The sequence below is a fragment of the Pseudopodoces humilis genome, chromosome 15 (genome assembly GCF_049639895.1).
Source record: "Pseudopodoces humilis isolate 2021_Gansu_Grassland_sample_001 chromosome 15, ASM4963989v1, whole genome shotgun sequence".
NCBI classification, from domain to species: domain Eukaryota; kingdom Metazoa; phylum Chordata; class Aves; order Passeriformes; family Paridae; genus Pseudopodoces; species Pseudopodoces humilis.
The window spans coordinates 18,348,733-18,366,386 of record NC_142214.1 but is presented as its reverse complement, the minus strand read 5'-3'; the positions used below and the strand labels follow the sequence as shown (position 1 = coordinate 18,366,386).

The 17,654-nt window shown below is 47.2% G+C and overlaps 1 protein-coding gene and 1 long non-coding RNA gene across 2 annotated transcripts; one reads left to right on the top strand and one right to left on the bottom strand.

Annotated features, from left to right (window-relative positions):
- Positions 1 to 493: 493 nt before the first annotated feature.
- LOC148183104 (uncharacterized) lies at positions 494 to 4,902 on the bottom strand. The gene is made up of 3 exons (XR_015773837.1): positions 4,740 to 4,902; positions 3,237 to 3,527; positions 494 to 2,261 (listed from the first exon to the last, which is right to left on the bottom strand). It is a non-coding gene; the product is annotated as an uncharacterized LOC148183104 (long non-coding RNA).
- Positions 3,868 to 16,829, top strand: UPRT (uracil phosphoribosyltransferase homolog). The gene is made up of 7 exons (XM_005527397.2): positions 3,868 to 4,170; positions 9,820 to 9,862; positions 13,428 to 13,497; positions 14,185 to 14,247; positions 14,925 to 15,086; positions 15,636 to 15,734; positions 16,435 to 16,829. Exons 1-7 carry the CDS (start codon positions 3,893 to 3,895, stop codon positions 16,539 to 16,541), a joined length of 822 nt encoding a protein of 273 aa, XP_005527454.2. The 5' UTR covers positions 3,868 to 3,892; the 3' UTR covers positions 16,542 to 16,829.
- Positions 16,830 to 17,654: the final 825 nt, after the last annotated feature.

The following is a 17,654-nucleotide window of genomic DNA, read 5'->3' as shown; positions in this document are numbered from 1 at the left end:
CTTTGGGAATGGAAATTACTCACCACAAAGAAGATTTGTGAATAGAATCCTAAAAAATACCTAATCTGGCCTTTTTCCAGGAGCTGTGTAGACAACAAACCAGGGCTTGAGAATAAGGTCAGTGTACTAAATGAGAGCATGTTAGTTTTTCGGCTAGAAAAGTTTACAGAAGCAGCTCAGCAACAGAAATACAACACCCATCTTGTGGAGGTAAAATAACATTTTATTTAGAGTTTCTTGAAATTCTTAGCTTCTTTCTCATTAAAGGTCCTTAATATGATTCTAGTGCTGTAATGAATTTCACTTCTAGCAACAAGCACTTATTTCTTCCAGCTGTAAAAAGCAGAGTACAATTTCATAAAGACTATATATAGAAGTAAGATTTATAATTAATAACATTCCTATAAAATGGAAATAATCAACACTGAATTCCAGATAATCAGTATGCCAAAGGGAGACTGAAACCTCTGTTCTGTGTGGTAACATTGACAGTTTCAGCTATAGCAGACATTAGCCTAAAAGAAAGTCCCCCAGGTCTGTGGGAATCAAAACCAAGAGTAAGGCTAGAGGAAAAGTGTGAATATTCAAACATAATTTAGAATCAATGGTATTGGAAGGATATGAATAAAAGGATGGGAATGCTTCAAGGAAGTATATGAAGCAAGAGGAAAAATTAATGAGAAGAAAGTAAAGCAAAGAAAATAAAACCAGAAAAACAAGACAAGATTGGGGGCAGATAGAAGCCCTTGTTCAGAGGTGTAAAATAATTTTGGTAAGTAGAATGTGTACTGAAAGGCACAGCGCTCTTTTGGAGATAGCAACTCTTGCACTTATTTCTAGAAAAATATGAACTATTAATCCTCAGACCCTGCATTTAAGAACTGAGCAGATGCACAGACTTTGGAAATGCAGTGTGAATTGTATCTCACAGTCAATTAAATAAGTAGCATGAAAGAGCTGTATTTTTAAATGTGTTTGATTGTGTTACAAAAATGACGTCCAGTTGTTTTCACTGAAAATGTGGTCAGGCATTGGAAGGGGTCATCCAGGAGAGTGGTGGAGTTACCACCCCTTGAAGTGTTCAAGAAACAACTGAATGTGGCACAACAGCCCAGCACAGAGCAGAGGCATCCAGCCTTGCCCAGGTCATGGATTTAGTGCCTGTGAGAAGATCAAACCTACACTGAATCCAAAGCAGTTTGTGACTCTGTCATGTCCTGATCCTTTTGCCTTCTCCAGGTTTTATTCCAACCTGTGCTCTGGCTCACTGCAAATACACCAGGCCATGCTTGAGACTTCTTGGTTGTTGTTGGTTGCTTTTCTTCTTCCCTTTTTTTTTTTCTTTCTCCCCTGCTAATCCAGTCACCTCCCCTGAAGTGGCCGAGGTTGTTCTTCTTGCCAAGGGAATGAGGGCACACAGAGCCTTCTGTCCACAGAGCGCTCGCCTTGGCCCAGGCACAAATGGGAGCTTTTCTTTCCTCCTGCTCAGAAGGCACCAATAATGAGGTGTTTGGCCATGGAAACCGGTAAGAGAAATGCACAATTTAAGGAAGAGTTACAATATAAAGCTGAAAAGTTGGGAGGAAGGTGGGGGAGAAATGAAGGAATAGGCAGGGACAGATTTGGGGGGCTCAGAGCCTGTTAAGAGCAGAGTTTAATGGGGCCAGGGGATCCTCAGAGGCTGTGACCCTGCTTGAACTGCCTGACTCGAATAAGGAGGTTTTTATCCATGTGAGGCAGGGTTGGACATCTTTTGGGTGTTTGGTGGAACAAGGAGCCTGTCAAGGAATGGAGAAGCCTGGGAACTGCTCTGGGACCCTCCTCACCTTCCACGGCTCTGTCAGGCACGTTGGAAATTTGTCTTTCCCAGTGAGCAACAGCCTTGAGCACCTACTGGGCGTGTCTGGAACACTGGGGCAAAGAGAAGGTGTGGACTAAACACCAGCTCTGCTCCTGCAGCTGCTCTGAGACAGCGCTCCGGGAGGGGATGCAAACAGCCAGGAACTCAGGGGGAATCTGTCTGCAGCCAGGGGCTCAGCCTGGACTGCTGGGCTGGGTGGGATGGGATGGTTTTCTGACAAAGCTTTAAGGCTTGTCAGGTGTGCCAGAGAGGAAGGGAGAAATTCCGTGTGTGTAGTTCATGGTTCCAGCTTTGTTTATTCTTCAGGAATTGCTTCAGCCTCAGTAAGAAGGATTCAGTTTTTGCAGGCTCAGCATCATTTCCGACAGCACACTGTTGCTCTTGAATTGCACACCAGAACCTGGCAAGGAAAGAGGAGGAGAGAGGGTGAGTCTCTGTCTTTCTTTTCTCATGCAGTTTCTCTTTTTAAAAGGCACATTTCTGAAAAGAATCGGTTTTATATATATTTCTGCTACACATTTATATCCCTCTCTCATTTTAGACAGTCTATGCAGAAAGCTGCATGGAATAATTGAGCTTTCCACCTTTCAGAATTGCTGCCACTAAATTTCTTAAATTCCTTAAATAAATTCCTTAAATTCCTTAAATTTTTAAAATATTTAGGAATTTGAAGCACCAAGCATTTCCCTACCTGAACCCTCTTGGTTATCAAAATAGTAGATGATTTTCCAAACCTGAGTTCTGACACAAACACCCACTATGGATTTTTGTACATCCCCGTGTTCCTTTCTAGAGTTGTCCTGTGCATGGAGAATTCTAACCAAGTGTGGGGTTAATTGGGCTGTATGTAAGCAAACAGGCAGGGGTGAGGTGGCTCCTGAGGTCTGCAAAGGAAGAAAGTAGCACAGAACTCCCAGCTCTGATTCCCTTGGCAGACAAGACCCAGACAGGAGGAAGGAGCTCCTGCCTCTGTGACCCATTTGTCTGTGGTGCCAACCTCTAAACAATCCCAAAAATCTGAGCTGCGCTTCTCCTTGGCCCACAGGAAGGGTTTGAGAGGGAAGCAGAGCCAACAGTTCTGTTCCCTTTTGGCCACTGAGGGGAGCTGCTTATTGGCAAATTCGGTGGTGTGATCCGGGCCTTTCAAAGCCCCCAAACCTGGTCGTGCTCGTTGTGTTACAACCACTGTGTGCTGCACAAATCCTGATTTCAACTTTGCTTTTGTCCTCCAGGGTGAATAACTGCATTGGATTTTCTAACTACAAATTCTTTCTACTGTTCTTAGCCTATTCTTTGTTGTATTGCTTGTATATTGCTGCAACAGTCTTCAAGTATTTCATTAAGTATTGGACAGTAAGTCATGAAATCCAGTTACTTTTTCGTCTCCTGTCAGTCTCGTGGGCTTCAGTGACTCTCTGTGCTTTGTTGTTCTCAGGCAGTGAAGGAAGGGGCTGCATTTTCCTGGGAGGTGTTTCCTGGGCCCTTTGGGCGTCCACCTCCTGTTAGATGTGCAAAATGCACAAAGCAAGAAGCAAGGAATTTCAGCCTGTAGATTATTTTCTGGCAGAGAGCTTCTGTTCCTTCCCTGTCCTTGTGTTTGCATGGGTGTCCCTTGGAAAGTCTGGCATTGATGTGTAGGATTCTGGCAATGATTTGTACATATTTACTGAAAAGAAAAAAACGTGTCAAAAAACCATGTTCATTTTCTAACCCCCATAGGCCTCCTTTTTCAATTTAAAAGCAGTGATGCAAACGACGCTTTTACACAGTTCGCGGGGGCTGTCCCGGGTGGGGGGGGCGAAGTGCGGGCTGGGCCGGGGCTGGGCCGGGGCTGGGCCGGGGCTGGGCCGGGGCTGGGCCGGGGCTGGGCCGGGGCTGGGCCGGGGCTGGACGTTGCCGGTCCCTCCCTCGCGCTGCGCTCCCGCCGCGGGGCTGAGGGGGGGCTCGGGCCGCCAATGGAGCGCGGGCGGCGGGCGCGCTTCCCCCGCCCCGGCGGCGCGCACGGGGGCGCGGCCCCGGCGCAGGGAGGCTATGCCCTGCCAGAACCAGCGCCTCGGCCCGCGGCCGCAGGATGAGCCGCCAGCGGCCGCCACGGCCACGGCTCCCGGCGGCTCCCGGCTGATTCGCTTCGCCGAGCCCAGCGATGACAGCGGCTGCCCCAGCCCGGACAGCAGCAGCAGCAGCAACGGAGTGGCAGCGGAGGCGCCGGTCCCCGCGGGGGAGGTCGGCGCGCCGGCCATCGGGCCGCAGCTGAAGCTGCTGCCCATGAACGATCAACTGCGGGAGCTACAGACCATCATCAGGGACAAGTGAGCGCGCCGGGCCGGGCCGGGTACCGTGGGCTGGGGAGGAGCCGCGGCGGGCCGGGAACACGGAGGGGGATCGTCACCGGTCACTCGTTCCATCCCTCCCTCTTCCAGGGAGCCGCAGCCCCGCCGAGCCTCTCTCAGCCGGCCCCTGGTGCCTGCTGTCCGGCTCGGCGCTGCCGCCGGAGGGATGCGCTGCCGGCGGGTCCCGGCGTGGCCGGGCTGTCCCCGCCGGGCCCGGGGGCCGGGGCCGGGGCCGAGGCCGGCGGGACGCGCTGCCGTGCCGCGTGTGCCCGCTCGAACGGCCGGGCCGGCGGCGCGGCCATGTCTGGTGAGGCGGGCCCGAGGGCAGGGCACGGCTGCGCTCCCGGGGCTCCATGCCCACCCCCGCCGCGGGGCTGCCGGGGTCCGAGACAGCGCCTCGGCGCGTCTTTAAACCCTCACACACTTGGACGGTTCCTGATGGGGATTTTTGCTCACCTCCGCCCTGCGGGCGGCTCGGAGCTTGCGTGCCACATCAGCACAAGGAGCAGTACAATGGTGTGTCAAGACCGTGAGAAAGGAGGCTGTACCTTACGGTCCCGCGGGCGGGCCCGGCAGCAGCTGGGGCTCGTTACCGCTTCTTGAGATCGGAGCCTGCAGGCAGGATGGGGCGAGGTGCCGTTCCCAGGATCTAACTGGGGACAGCTGTGAGCACCATGGTCCACAACCCAGCTCAGGTGTTGAACACGTCTCTCCCACCGGTCACGTTTGTAGCTGTGCTTGTTCAGCACTGGGAAGGTGATAGTGGAAGGTATTAAATACAGCATGCAACATAAGACAAACTCAGTAGCATCCATCTATTTATTAAAAAATACTGGTTTGCAAGAACCACCAGCAAAAAGGTGTGAAATCAAGCCTATCAACAGAGTGATAAGATTCTGAATAAAGCCCTCTCTTCCCTGAGACACAGTGGCTTTCTGACATCTGCAATAAGTCATTTCAGAGACACTGTTCCTTGCTGTGTTTCACATCAGTCCATCTGCATAGTCCACATTTTTCTATTTTCTGGCTCTTGACGCTTAACTTTGTAGCTAACAGTAATTCATTATTTAAAGCAAAACTGATCACCATTTCTCAAAGACAATACCTCCATTAATTTTATTAACTTAGCTGAGCCTCCTTACCTTAAACTAGTTTGTGGAGGATTTTTCTTCATTTTCAAAGCATTGTGGCAAAAACAAAAGCTGTCAGCAGAAGCACCAGAGGCAGTGCAGTCTTGATGTAAGGAGAGCACTTGTGGCAAGACCAAACAGAAGATCTCCCACCTGGCAGCTTCTCTGTGGAGCAGAGAAGGGAGCTGGGAGTGGGTTAAGCAGAGGGAAACGGGGGGAATCTGAACTAGGCTTGGTGATGGCCTGTGACATGTTTTGAGGTTAGTGAAAACCATATAGTTTTGATGTCTGGATAAATACTAACAATGTTATTACTTTACTCAGGGATTTTATTGTTATTATTTTGTTGTACAGAGGTTTTGACCTCTTTCAAATACATTTAAGAGGTTTCAGGTTACAGTGAGCTTATCCAGAGAGCAGCAGCTGCAATTTTAACTTGAAGGACATTTTTTAGAGTTACATTAGCTTCATTGTGCAAGACTTTGGTAAGAGGAAGTCTAGAATAGGACTTGTAAACAGTGAATTAGTCAGAGCAGCTGCAGCAATTGTAGCCTGTACTTTATTCTGAGTGCTATGTTGCCCTGGAAGTGGGGATGGAACTGTCACTTCCAAGCTCCCTTCCCAACCAGTGAGGAAAATCGGGCTGCAGCCTGCTCAGAAGGGTTGGCTTTGTAGGTAAAGACAGTAGGGAAACATTATTTTTGTGTTCTGTCCCAGGAATTCAACATTCAGAAAAATGCATCTCATTAAGAGGCCTCAGAGTGGCCTATTTTAGTGCCTGTCATTCAGAAAGATGCTGAAGGGAGAAGAGGATTTTTTAAGCACTGTTCATTAACCTTTCCCTGGGCAGCTATAATTTGCCCTAAGACAACTCTGTAGCTACTGTAGCATTCAAAGGTGCTAAAAGAAACTCCTCCTTCTCAGAACTGTGTTTGTGAGCTGGCAGCAATGTGGCTCAGAGCAGCTACTGGTCAAAAATAATAATAAAAAAAATATTACTTTAGATAATAAGTAGAGGGGTATGTTCACATACAGTGCTTGGGAAGAGGGAGAAGCTGTCATCTACAGGCAATTAGAGCCCTGTCACTTAGACTTTCTGGATTGAAAAAGAACAGGTAACACCTTAACTCAAGGAGAATATTTAGATTCCTTAATGCTGAGGATGGATGTTCCAAATACAGCAATACCTGAAAATGGCAGACATTAAAAGGCAAGCTCCTGGGGAGTGAGAAATGGAACAAAAGTAGGGAAAAAAACCCAGTCAATTTGGGACTATTCCTGTAAGTGAGGAAGGGGTAAATACTCAGATACATAATCCCAGTGAACTGCAAGGTAGAACCAGGCACGCTTATATGGAGCTAAGAATGGTCAGGCCAGATGCAGAAGACTTTGGGGACTGTTTTGTCCATAGCATGAGCTGCTCAGAGAAGTGGAAAGCTCTTTCCTTATTCCTGAGAGGATTCAGAGAAAGAAATCATGGCCTTTCAATTGGTATTACTATAAAGAAAAACCCATCTTCATGTGGCTGGTCATGGTGTCCCATGGGATTCAGAGGTGGGTGGCTGGGTCAGGGTTGTCCTCCTGGTAGACTGAAATGGCACTTTTGCTTCCTTAAAATTAAAAAGAACTTGGTCTGTGTGCCAGATTTGGGTAGATGGATAGATCATCTTAACTCTGCCTGGGTTTCCTCATTTCCCCTCAGGCTTTTCTGCTCATGAAATGCTTAATGGGGGCAGGTGCCTTTTATACTGAGTGGGATATGAACCTCAAATGCTCTAATGGGATATGAGCTGGTGCACTGAAGTACTGAACATTCTAGAACAGTTACAGCCTCTTTACAAGGAGGGAATGATCTCAAGGTAATTTCTAGCCTCACAAATGTGAACCAGGCATCTGGAAGCTGAAATGGGTAGTGCAGTGACGTGTTTATATAGAAGCAAATTCATTAGCCCAGGTTGGCAGTGTCATTTTAAGTCATGATTTAACAAGAGATATGATTTAAATTCAGATACTTTAAGGTTTTTGTGTCTGTTGGGTGGGATCATTCTGTGGTATTCTGCTAAAGCTTCTTATTCCCTAAGGAATGAGTGATAACATAGAAATGGAGATGGCAGAGTGCTTGGATGTGCAGTCCTGGCTGCTGCACAGAGCAGGGGGATTCAGGAGTGTGACTCACCTGTGCTGGGTAAGGACAACTGCTGCAGGCAGGGAGGGTGGGATCCCTCTGCATCCCAGCCCCAGAATGGAAAACATTAAGGACTGCCGTCCTTTAAGTACTGAAGTGCTGCAGGTAGAACATGGACCTGTTCCCAGCCACATCATCTCCCTGAATGCCAGCAGCTCATCCAGTGCTTTCAGTTTTCTTAAAACCTTTTACAAATCCTTTGTAGAGAACTGACTTTTTTCAGCCTGGCCCTCACCCTGGGTGTCTCTGAACAAATTTTGTGAGGTAATGAGAGAAACAAGAATTACTGAAGCCCCAGTACCTGCAGACCTGACAGTGTTTGTCACTAATACCGAGTGCTAAAGCAGGAAGAAACCCTGCAGCTACTTTATATTACAACACAGCCCCAAAAAACCCATTTCTTCTCCCTTTCTAAGGCAGACACTGTGGCATCAGCCATGCTCCCCTGCCTTCAGAAATGAAGTGAAACTCATTTATATTGTGTAACACAATGTTCCTGTTACAAGTTAGGTTTTAATGCCTCATAGGTTTAGATGTTGTCTAAAGATGTTTATCTTTAGAAGTTTCTAGTCTGACATGCATCGTTACTTTATGTATTTCTATCTGGTATTTAAGGAGAACAGTTAAAGTGTTTTCACATAAGCCCTTTTTTTTTCTGCCCCCTGGCAATTCTGACAGGAATTTTGACAGGGTTTGAGATGTGGTCACAGCTTTCCAGCTGCCCCTGTACATGAGGTCTGACATTTTCTGTATTACTGTTATTTGTATGCACTGTGGTTTTCTGTTGCCCTCCCCTTCTCAAAAGCCAGGTATAACCAATAAAGGGTGTTTAGTGAGCTGTGCAGAGGAACATCTATGTCTCTGCAAGGACAGAGGAATTGGTTCAAAACCTCATAATCTGCATTTATAACTCAGATGATTCACTCTAAACATGTTACCACTTTACAGTCAAAACTGTGGTCTGGACATTGTTGGCTCTGTCTTACACCTATTTGTGAAATTCAGCTAAATTTTCTGAAATGCCAGTCTGGAAGAATCTAGATATGCCACTTAGGTACTTCCCTCTTATCTACATCACATATATGAAATTTTCCAAAATCCTTAATAAAATCAGGTCATATAATTGCACGGATTTGGGGCTGGGTTTTTTGGGTTTTTTTTTTTCAGTTTTGGTGTCTTTTTGAGCATTGCCTGTCTAGTTAATATCAGAATAGCAGAAAGCTAGGAATATTTTGTCATTACCAGAAAGAAGGAAAAAATCAAAACAATCAGTATTTTAACAGTGTGTTATTAGCACAAGGAAAGAAACTAGATTAAGTTAATGCTCTTTTAAAAACCTCTTTTTTAAACTGGGGAATAAGCGTCTGGTTCCCAGGCAATGAGCAGGCAAACCTTTTGACTTTAATTCATGTAACCACGAGGTGTATCAGAATCTTGGGGATTAAATACAAAATGGTATTTAAGGAGACATGCAGAGTATCAGGGTTTGAAAACATGAGAGGGATTAATAGAACATTTCATTTAGAAGTACCTCTTACCGTGTTAGTGCTGTGTCTGAGGGTTTTCAAGGCTACTGTCCTGTGAGTGTTGGCTCCTTGCCTGGAAATGGGTCCTATTCTGGTGTGGTGAGAGCTGCTCTTGGCATGGGAAGAAAGGTGTTAAAGCTGGTTCTAAAACTCAGGCTTTCATTTTTGCCTCCTGAAGGGGCCAAAAGCCACACAGGCACACGAGCAAAAGGTTGTACCCAGCTAATAAGAGGCAGAGATGTGTTTTCATGAGAATGCTCGTTAATCCCTGCTCAGTTTAACCCCACATTCACTGATCTAATCACACTCAGTGAGTTCCAGATAAGATAAGATGTATCTCCTGCTTATCAGGTGTGTTGTCAGCCCTGGGTTAAGGAGCTAGCATGATCATTGTCCCACAGCTTCTGATGGACTGGAGGACAGGCAAACAAAGCTCACTTGCTCAGAGCTGCAGGGAATGCAGGAATATCTGAGCTCAGGAGGTGTTTTGGGGCTGAGCTGGAGCAGCAGCACCATGGAAAACCTACAGAACTTCATCCTCTTGTGTTTAATTGCCACTGGTGCAGAGCAGCAGCATTGCCAGCAGCAAGAGCCAAACCCCAGTGCTGGGTCACTGCATCTCTGCCACCAGCCAGGAAACCCACGATGCAGAACCTCTGGGATAAATTTAATCTATAATAGAAGACTTTTCTCTGAACTGCCTTGGAATATAGTATTTATTATTGTATTTAAGCAATGTTCTTAAAGTTATTCCCCAACCTAAAATGTAAATTATTACCTTTTTCAGGAAATCCAGTAGAGGAGACTTCGTATTTTCTGCTGATCGTCTGGTAGGTGAAGAATTTCTTCTTGATATTCTACTTTGCAACTCTTCCATAAAATGGGTTTCTCAGAACACAAGAATGGTGGTGTGACAGCAACTTTTCTACCCAAAGGAAATTTCTGTGTGACAGCAACTTTCTGTAAAGGGACTTCTGTTCACTGTTTCATCTCAGCAGGTTCCAGAAACCATGGTGTTACCAGACACAGCTACTTGAGGACAGAGACCTGTAGTAATAAGAGAATTCTGTTCAAAACCAGATGCACAGAGGTTGCAGATAATTGAGTTTTATTTTGAAGCAGCACTTTGATCTTGTGAGCAGAGCAGTATAATTTCTTACAGCCTAGATGTTACCAGTTGCTTGCCTGCAGAAGTGCCTCCTGGCACTTGCTGTGTATTAGATTAGTAGCTCTGGGTGCATCCACATGGAGAATTTGTCTTTAGCCATATGGTGGTTACTGGCAGGGACAAAGCAGTTTGAAGTTTTCACATATTTTAGTAAATCAGAACAAAGACTGTAGGAAGTGCAGCCTTTATCTCATTTAAATTACAAGCTTAAAGAAAACCCCAGCACTTGCTACCACACACATGCTTGTGTCCACAACGGTGTTTGCTTTTTGCAAATCCACTCTCATTAACAGAGGGAAGTGTTTTCCCTTCCAGCATAGTCCAGAAACCATTCACAGTTACAGCCACAGCAGGCAGGATTCCTGTGATGTGCCCAACCTTAATCCAGGCTTGCTCAGGTTTAGATATGATCACAACCCAAGATTGTGACTGCAGTGCTTTTTATCTTCACAGCTTTCCACTTTCTCCCCTACTTTCCCCTTCTTGAGGCTGTTTCCTGCATTCCAGTACCTTATTGTCAGTAATTAGTGTGAAGGACTTTTTTCCATGTGCCTTCTCACCTTTCTTGGGTGCCCTGCCCTGTTCTGAGGCAAACACTGAATTTTTCCCCCCTCTCATTGCTGGAAACTGCAGATCCAGGGAGTGAGTTCAGGTCCTTGCACCAGTGTCCTCTATGGGCTGGCCAGCACAGCCAGAGACCCTCTGTGTGCTGGTCCTGCAGCTCTGTTTTGCACTTTTTAGGAGGATTTCTGCACAAAAGAATATGTAGCACTCTCATTTTCTAAATATTTTCCTAGGTGTGACAAGAACAGTTATAATTTCATGTGGGATTTGGTCTCTACCATACTTGGCAAGGTGCAAACAGTTATGACTTGCCATCTTTTCCACCCAGAGAGCAAACAGAGTTTAAGGGCAAGAGGCAATACATGAAGAAAAGTGTGGGATTACAGGGGAAGAAAAAACACCTTGTTGCAGTGAGAATGAAGTTAAGTTTGCTCCTACCTTGGCAGCTGTTAGGGGCAGTGTCTCCTGAGGTCACCAGAGGGAGAGGAGCGATTCTAAAGTTGATGGATTTCTGGTGGTGCAGTTTTTCTTTCTGACAGTTTGTTACACACGTAAGGGGATGACACAAAGGAAATGGTTGAAGTTACTTGTGAGAAAAAGGATTTAATGGGTGGTGGAGGTTGGTAGGGAGTGTGTGAAAGGCACTGCCAGGGCTGTGATCCTGAAGCTGAAAGAAGTGAGGTTAAAGTCGTGAGGAAGGACCAAGACAAACCTGTGTGGTGTTTGGGGAGGAGGAGAAGCAGCCCTTGGCATGGGAGACAATCAGTCCTTATGGCTGCTGCTGGTGGAACTGGGGACAGCTGGAACTCAGGGCAGGTGGTGGGAACAGCACAGAGCTCCTCTCGGGGCAGGAGGCACCCCCTGATCCCACACCACACACAGGAGGCACTGAACAGCTGTCACAGGTGCTGGTGCAGCAGAAAGCACATTTTTGAGGGTGACTGGAGGCCTGAGGTGGAGCCATGAGTGCATTTCTCAATCCTACTAGCAGCTCCCTCTGTAACACTGACCAGGTCACTTCACCTTTCTGCCCACCTCTTTCAGGGGGTGAGCTTCCAAAAGTGGTTTGAAATGCTGAGCTGTAGAGATGCAGAGGACATTCTGCATTCTCTTGAGCTTCCAAGAAAAGCCATGCATAATGGATTAGAGGATTTTCTACCCTGGGACCAAAGCTTTACTTCCTGTTTCATGTGGGGCTGTAATAATACTGGTTTTATCTTCTAAACAATGGCAGCCACCTCTCTCTGGGAGAGGAGCAGCTGATTCTTGGGGCACAAGAGAAAAGAGGAGGAAATTAATCCCTGAGTGTGGAGGTGGCAGAAAGCACAGTGCAAAAATTAATGTTTTATCAATACTGACAAGTTTATGAAGAATCCTTCCAGCCTCTGTGTGAAACATTGATAAGTGTGGGGAGATCACAGAGATTATTTGACCATAAGACCTTCACTGGATTACTCTAAACTTTTGGCAGATTATGTGGAGCAATGTCAGACTGCAGCAAAACAAAAAAAGGTTTTCTTCCAAACCTGGCAAATAGATTGGCTTTTTTATTTGTGAATTAAGTTCAAAAACATAAAACTGGGTAGAAATACACCAGAAACTGACCACAGGCTCTTGAGTATGGCTGCCACAAACACAGCTCTAGGAAGAAAAAAGTTGTACTAAAATGACTAAAAATACCTTGAATGAGAGGTTATAAATGTAAGGGACCATTTCTAGCAGAGGCTGCTTGTGTGCCAGGAACTGGGGCAGAATGGAAGGACAGGAAAAACCTTACAGGCTGTCCTGGAATAAGAACTGCCTGAGGTGAGCAGTACACCTGCTCCATCCCAGGAGCATTGCCTCACTTCTGCCATCCCACAGTGAATTTTGAATAATTGTGATTTTTCAGTTGAAGCTCCTGCTTGGCAGTAGTTTTCCTTGAGCAGTTCTGGCCTGTGAATCTTTGGCTCATGAACAGAGAAAATTCTCACATCTTTAATACCCAGAGCATCCTTCAGGACAATCATTCTGGGTGCAGATGGGTGTGTTTTCTACTTTGCAGAGCAGCACCAGGAGAGAGCTGGGGGGTTCACAAGCTGCCCCTTCACCTGGACCATCCAAAATTGCAGGGATTGGCAGAGCACCACATGGAAACCAGAGCTGGCAGGAGCTTGGAGATGGTCATAAAGAGATTCCTAAATCTGCCTACTTGTCTTTGGGCACTGGTGGTGCGTGTGCATTGCTGCAGCTTCTGGGGCTGTTCTGGCAGCCCATCTGGGTTTGGTCCTAGAAACAGGGATGTGAAAATAGAGCCTGACTGAGGTGGAACTTCTCCTTTCCCTCACCAGGATTTCCTGTCAGCAAATGAAGTGGCATTGGTGCCTCCCTCACCTATTGAGAATAATTTGTCTCTGAAGCCTCTGCTTGTCAGATGTAAACGAAGTCAGTTTTATGATTGCTTATGAACCCCTCTCTTCTCCCAATTTTGTTCTGCAATGCCTTTGTTTGATTTGTGGCCAAAACATAGGCCTCACCCCAAAAAGGTCTCTAAAATCAGTCCCTAACTGATGTTAAAGAGACCCTTTGGGCTCACCCAGTCCTTATAACTACTACTGCCATGAAGTGCCTTATCTCCAGAGATAGCAATCCCTTTAAGCTGACCCATCTCTTTGCTTCCACAGATCAGACTCGTGGTTGAAGAGGGACTGAATCAACTGCCCTACACAGAATGTACTGTGACCACTCCAACAGGTATGTGGGAATTCACCCCTGGCCTGGGCAGGACTGGAAATGGAACTGATATCAAAATACATAGTTTATTACAAGAGTTACAGAATATCCTGAGGTGGAAGAGACTCAGAGGATCATAGCCATCCTAAATCTGGCCCTGCAACTGGGGCCAGCTGGGAGTGAGGATGAGCAGGAAATAAAAAAGTGGCTATGTTGGGACTAGAGAAAACCATTGCAGGGGTTGTGGTTCCTCCTGTCAGCTGTAGGGTTACAGATGCTCAGGTGTGCAGTACTCAGAGGCAGCTGCTGAGTGCACCAGCAGGTTGTGAGGAGCTGCTTAGCTGGGTGGTGTGACCCACATCACACCTGTGAGACTGCACCAGCTGAGTCCTGCTTCCCCTGAGAACTCCACTTGCATTCCTGCAGGGTGACACTCCCACTCTGCAGTAAAGCATTGGTGTGGCTTCATTTACTCTTAGAGAAATGATGGACTGCAAACTCTCAGCTGTGGAACCAGAGCTCACACACCCACCCAGGAGGTACCATCCCTTACCTGTGCTCCTTTTTGTGTCAAGCAGCAGCTGCTTGAGCACTGGTGTCACATCTGTTCCCATCAGTCAGTGACAGATCCGGGACCATCTCCTCCCTGTTCAGAGAGGGCAGAAGGGAGCAGCCACTGCCACTGAGCCCTGGTTTCTTTCCCCACAGGACACAAGTACGAAGGAGTCCGATTTGAAAAGGGAAACTGCGGGGTCAGCATCATGAGAAGCGGTAGGTGCTGCTGGCTGCTGAAGGAGCATGCATTAAATGCTCTGGAAACCTGAAAGCAACTTCCTTGCTAAGATGTGCAACAACAGGCTTACCCAAATTCTTTCTTAGGTATCCTTGATAACAAGATGTCCAGGAATATCTCCCATTAACCTTTAAGGAGACAAATGTCTGGAACAGATCTCCTGTGGCCTCTTCCCTGGCAGCCGCTCCCTGTGAGGGGCCAGGTGCCCTCCCCTGTTTCCCACCTGTGCCCAGAGCCAGGGCCCCACCCCAGCCACGCTCGTGGGGGCAGAGTCCCTGGTATTGCCCAGTGCTGGGCAAACCTTTGGATCTGAGGAGCTGTCACAGCCAGCAGCCCCACACTCTGCCCCACCCTCTGTCACTGGGATGTCCCCAAACCCCACCCATGCCTTCTGCCCTTTCCAGCTCTCTCCTGGGAGAGGTGGGAACACCAAACCCAGGGGCTCGGCAACACCGAGGAGATTCGGTTTGCTTTAAATGGGGAAAAAGGGAAAGAGCTTCAAGTGTTTGAATGCTTTGAGCTGTTCACCAGCACAGGGGTGGGACTGTCCCTTTGGGGACTGTCCCTTTGGGACTGTCCCTTTCCCTGCAGCCCCTTGTCCCGAGCCCTTTGTCAGTGTCAGCATCTGCTGCTGTGTTTGTGCTGCCCCTTGCAGGGGAGGCGATGGAGCAGGGCCTGCGGGATTGCTGCAGATCCATCCGCATCGGGAAAATCCTGATCCAGAGCGACGAGGAGACCCAGCGAGCCAAGGTGTACTACGCCAAGTTCCCCCCAGACATCTACAGGAGGAAAGTGCTGCTCATGTACCCGATCCTGAGTGAGTGTCTGCCGCCAGCACGGACAGACAGACCCCTCTGAACGCCGAGTGCCGGCACTGGAAGGAAATTTCCACATTTCAGGGGCTTTGATTGGGTTTTCTGCTTGGTTTAGGTGACAGAGGAGGGAATGGATCAGGCTGTGCCAGGACACGCATTACTCAGCTGCACCAGTGTGAATGCAGAGCAAATCGTTTGGGCATGGCTGCTTTTGGGAGAAAGGCTGAGATTAAGACTTGATATAAATTTAATTATATTAATTTTGGCATGGGAAAAAACTCAGTGCTTTTCTTATTTTATGATGAGACATTTCTAGATTATTATAATAAGGAGTTTGTTGGGATGAGGTTATTTGTCCGCTCCAAGTTCTGCCATTAGGAGACCAGCATTTTCTACAGGGAGTACATGCAGAGGTGATGCCTTTCCAGTGGGAAAGGACAGAATCACCATTCAGTCACACCAACTGTACCACAGGTATTCTCAGACAGCTTAGGACAAGTTCATCAACCAGGGCAAAACCCCTAAACCCTGTCTCCTCTTTGCCCTCTCAGGTACTGGGAACACGGTCATCGAGGCTGTCAAAGTGCTAGTGGAACACGGGGTCCAGCCCAGCGTCATCATCCTGCTCAGCCTCTTCTCCACACCTCACGGTGAGTGAGCACAGCTCTGTCTGCTGGGGACAGTGGCACAGTCACATGTGGGACAGGCAGGACAGAGCTGTGCCTCTCACAGCAGGTTTGGGGTTTTTTTGGCTGAATTGTGAAAGTGAGCCAACAGCGCTGTGTTTGATGTGGGCAGTGAGGAGGGGACTGAATGGCAAAACTGCAAATGGGAGAATGTTCCTAAAAGCAGGAGTTTACAGCACTGCCAGGTCCATGGCTGACAGAGCAGTGCCAGGCCAGCTGCTGCTCTGGACCATGGAATGTGGGCCTTGCTCCAGCACCAGAACACCAGGAGTGGGAGCTGAATGGAGCTACAGAACTGGCCTGGCTGCAGGTTAAAGGGGATCTAAATGAGAAACATTTGCTTGTCTGGGAAGAAAGAGGATCTTGTGTATTGTATTAGAAAGTGGCCATGGCAGAAATCACCGTCAGAAAACTCAGCTGAACTGCAGAGCAGCCTGTAACCACTTCAATTGGGAGTATGTGTGGATGGGAAAGGCAGTTCCAAAGAAAACCCCAAATAAGTAGTCCCCTAAAGTCAGGCAGTTTTCCTCATAGATGGTTAGCTAAGGCAGGAACAGGAAGAGAAGACAGGAGCACAGAGCCTGACTTATCTTTGCAATTCTGATCACAGTTTGACATGGGCTGAAGCAGTGTAGTCATTATTGCCTTTGCTGTCTCTTCCAAGGTGCCAAATCCATCATCCAGGAATTCCCAGAAATCACCATTTTAACTACAGAAGTGCATCCTGTTGCACCAACACACTTTGGACAGAAGTATTTTGGGACAGACTGACAGTCTTGGAACAACTGGATATGACTCTATGGCATTACAAGAGGTTTTTTTTACATTTTATTACTGTTGAGTTGGTCAAGGGCATGTTTAAAACCTTTTTGGCCAACTAACTTAGGTTAGTGCTGGCCTGAACAGGGATCAGGTACAGTGACAAAGCACTCCGGTTACACAGTCAAGCATCTCCATGTTGGGGTTCTATAACTGCCACACTCTGCTTTAACCTATTTATTCTTCTGCAGCCTGTCCGTGGCCACCTGCAAGAGCAAAATAAACCCAACTAAACCCCAAGGGAGTGTCCTTCATTTCTAGGGTCACTTGGCATCACTCCAGCTACAGCCATTCCCAGTGCTTCCAAATCTCAGGGTGCACTTGTATCTCAATGTCCTCCTGAACAGCCACATGGATTTTTGGCTGGTGGCCGAGAACCAAAGATACAACTCTTGGAATTTTGCTCTGCAAACATTATTCTCAAATAGTGAAACATCCCTGGTTGTCTTGCTCAAGGGTTCTGAATCAAGAAGATTCCTGTTGCAGCACAGGTGTAAACTGGCTGGGAATTGGGGGTGGGAGCAGCACTGCCTGTGGAAATTCTACACAGAGAACTTCAGAAGTTCTAGGAGACAAAACTTGTGGCTGGGTCAGTCTCACCAACCCTTTAAAGGACAGGAAAACTGCAGCAAAAAGCTGGAACTCGATTTCTAGTCCTGTTCTCTGGGCACCAGAGCTAGAAGACAAGTGTGGCCCTTAGGGCTCAGCAGCCTTTCCAAAGCCTCAGGGCCCTCATTGTTTGGTTACATTAAAATCAATCTGCAGCCAAATCCCTTCTTTCTGGCATCAAATACATCACACCCAGCTGGCCAGTACCTCCCCTTACTGTAACTCTGGGGAAATCCATAAATACAAATTATTATTATTATTATTATTATTTCAAAGTATGTCCAGATTCTACAATTGCAGGGTTAGGCAATGTTGTGTGTCCATATCTCTCATCAGGTGAGTGGGGTGCTGAGGTCCTGGGCTGCCCCACCAATGAATCTTTCTGTCACAGATAAAGAACCTTCCCTGTTCCAAGCAGTAATTCCAGTTAAAGTTGTGTAACACTTCCAGGGAGGA

Excerpts from the sequence above, each read along its gene's own strand:
- UPRT (XM_005527397.2), top strand. The coding sequence starts at position 3,893 with ATGCCCTGCCAGAACCAGCGCCTCGGCCCGCGGCCGCAGGATGAGCCG. Across the intron at positions 13,498-14,184 it reads TACTGTGACCACTCCAACAG|GACACAAGTACGAAGGAGTC; the intron begins GTATGTGGGAAT and ends CTTTCCCCACAG. Across the intron at positions 14,248-14,924 it reads GGTCAGCATCATGAGAAGCG|GGGAGGCGATGGAGCAGGGC; the intron begins GTAGGTGCTGCT and ends TGCCCCTTGCAG.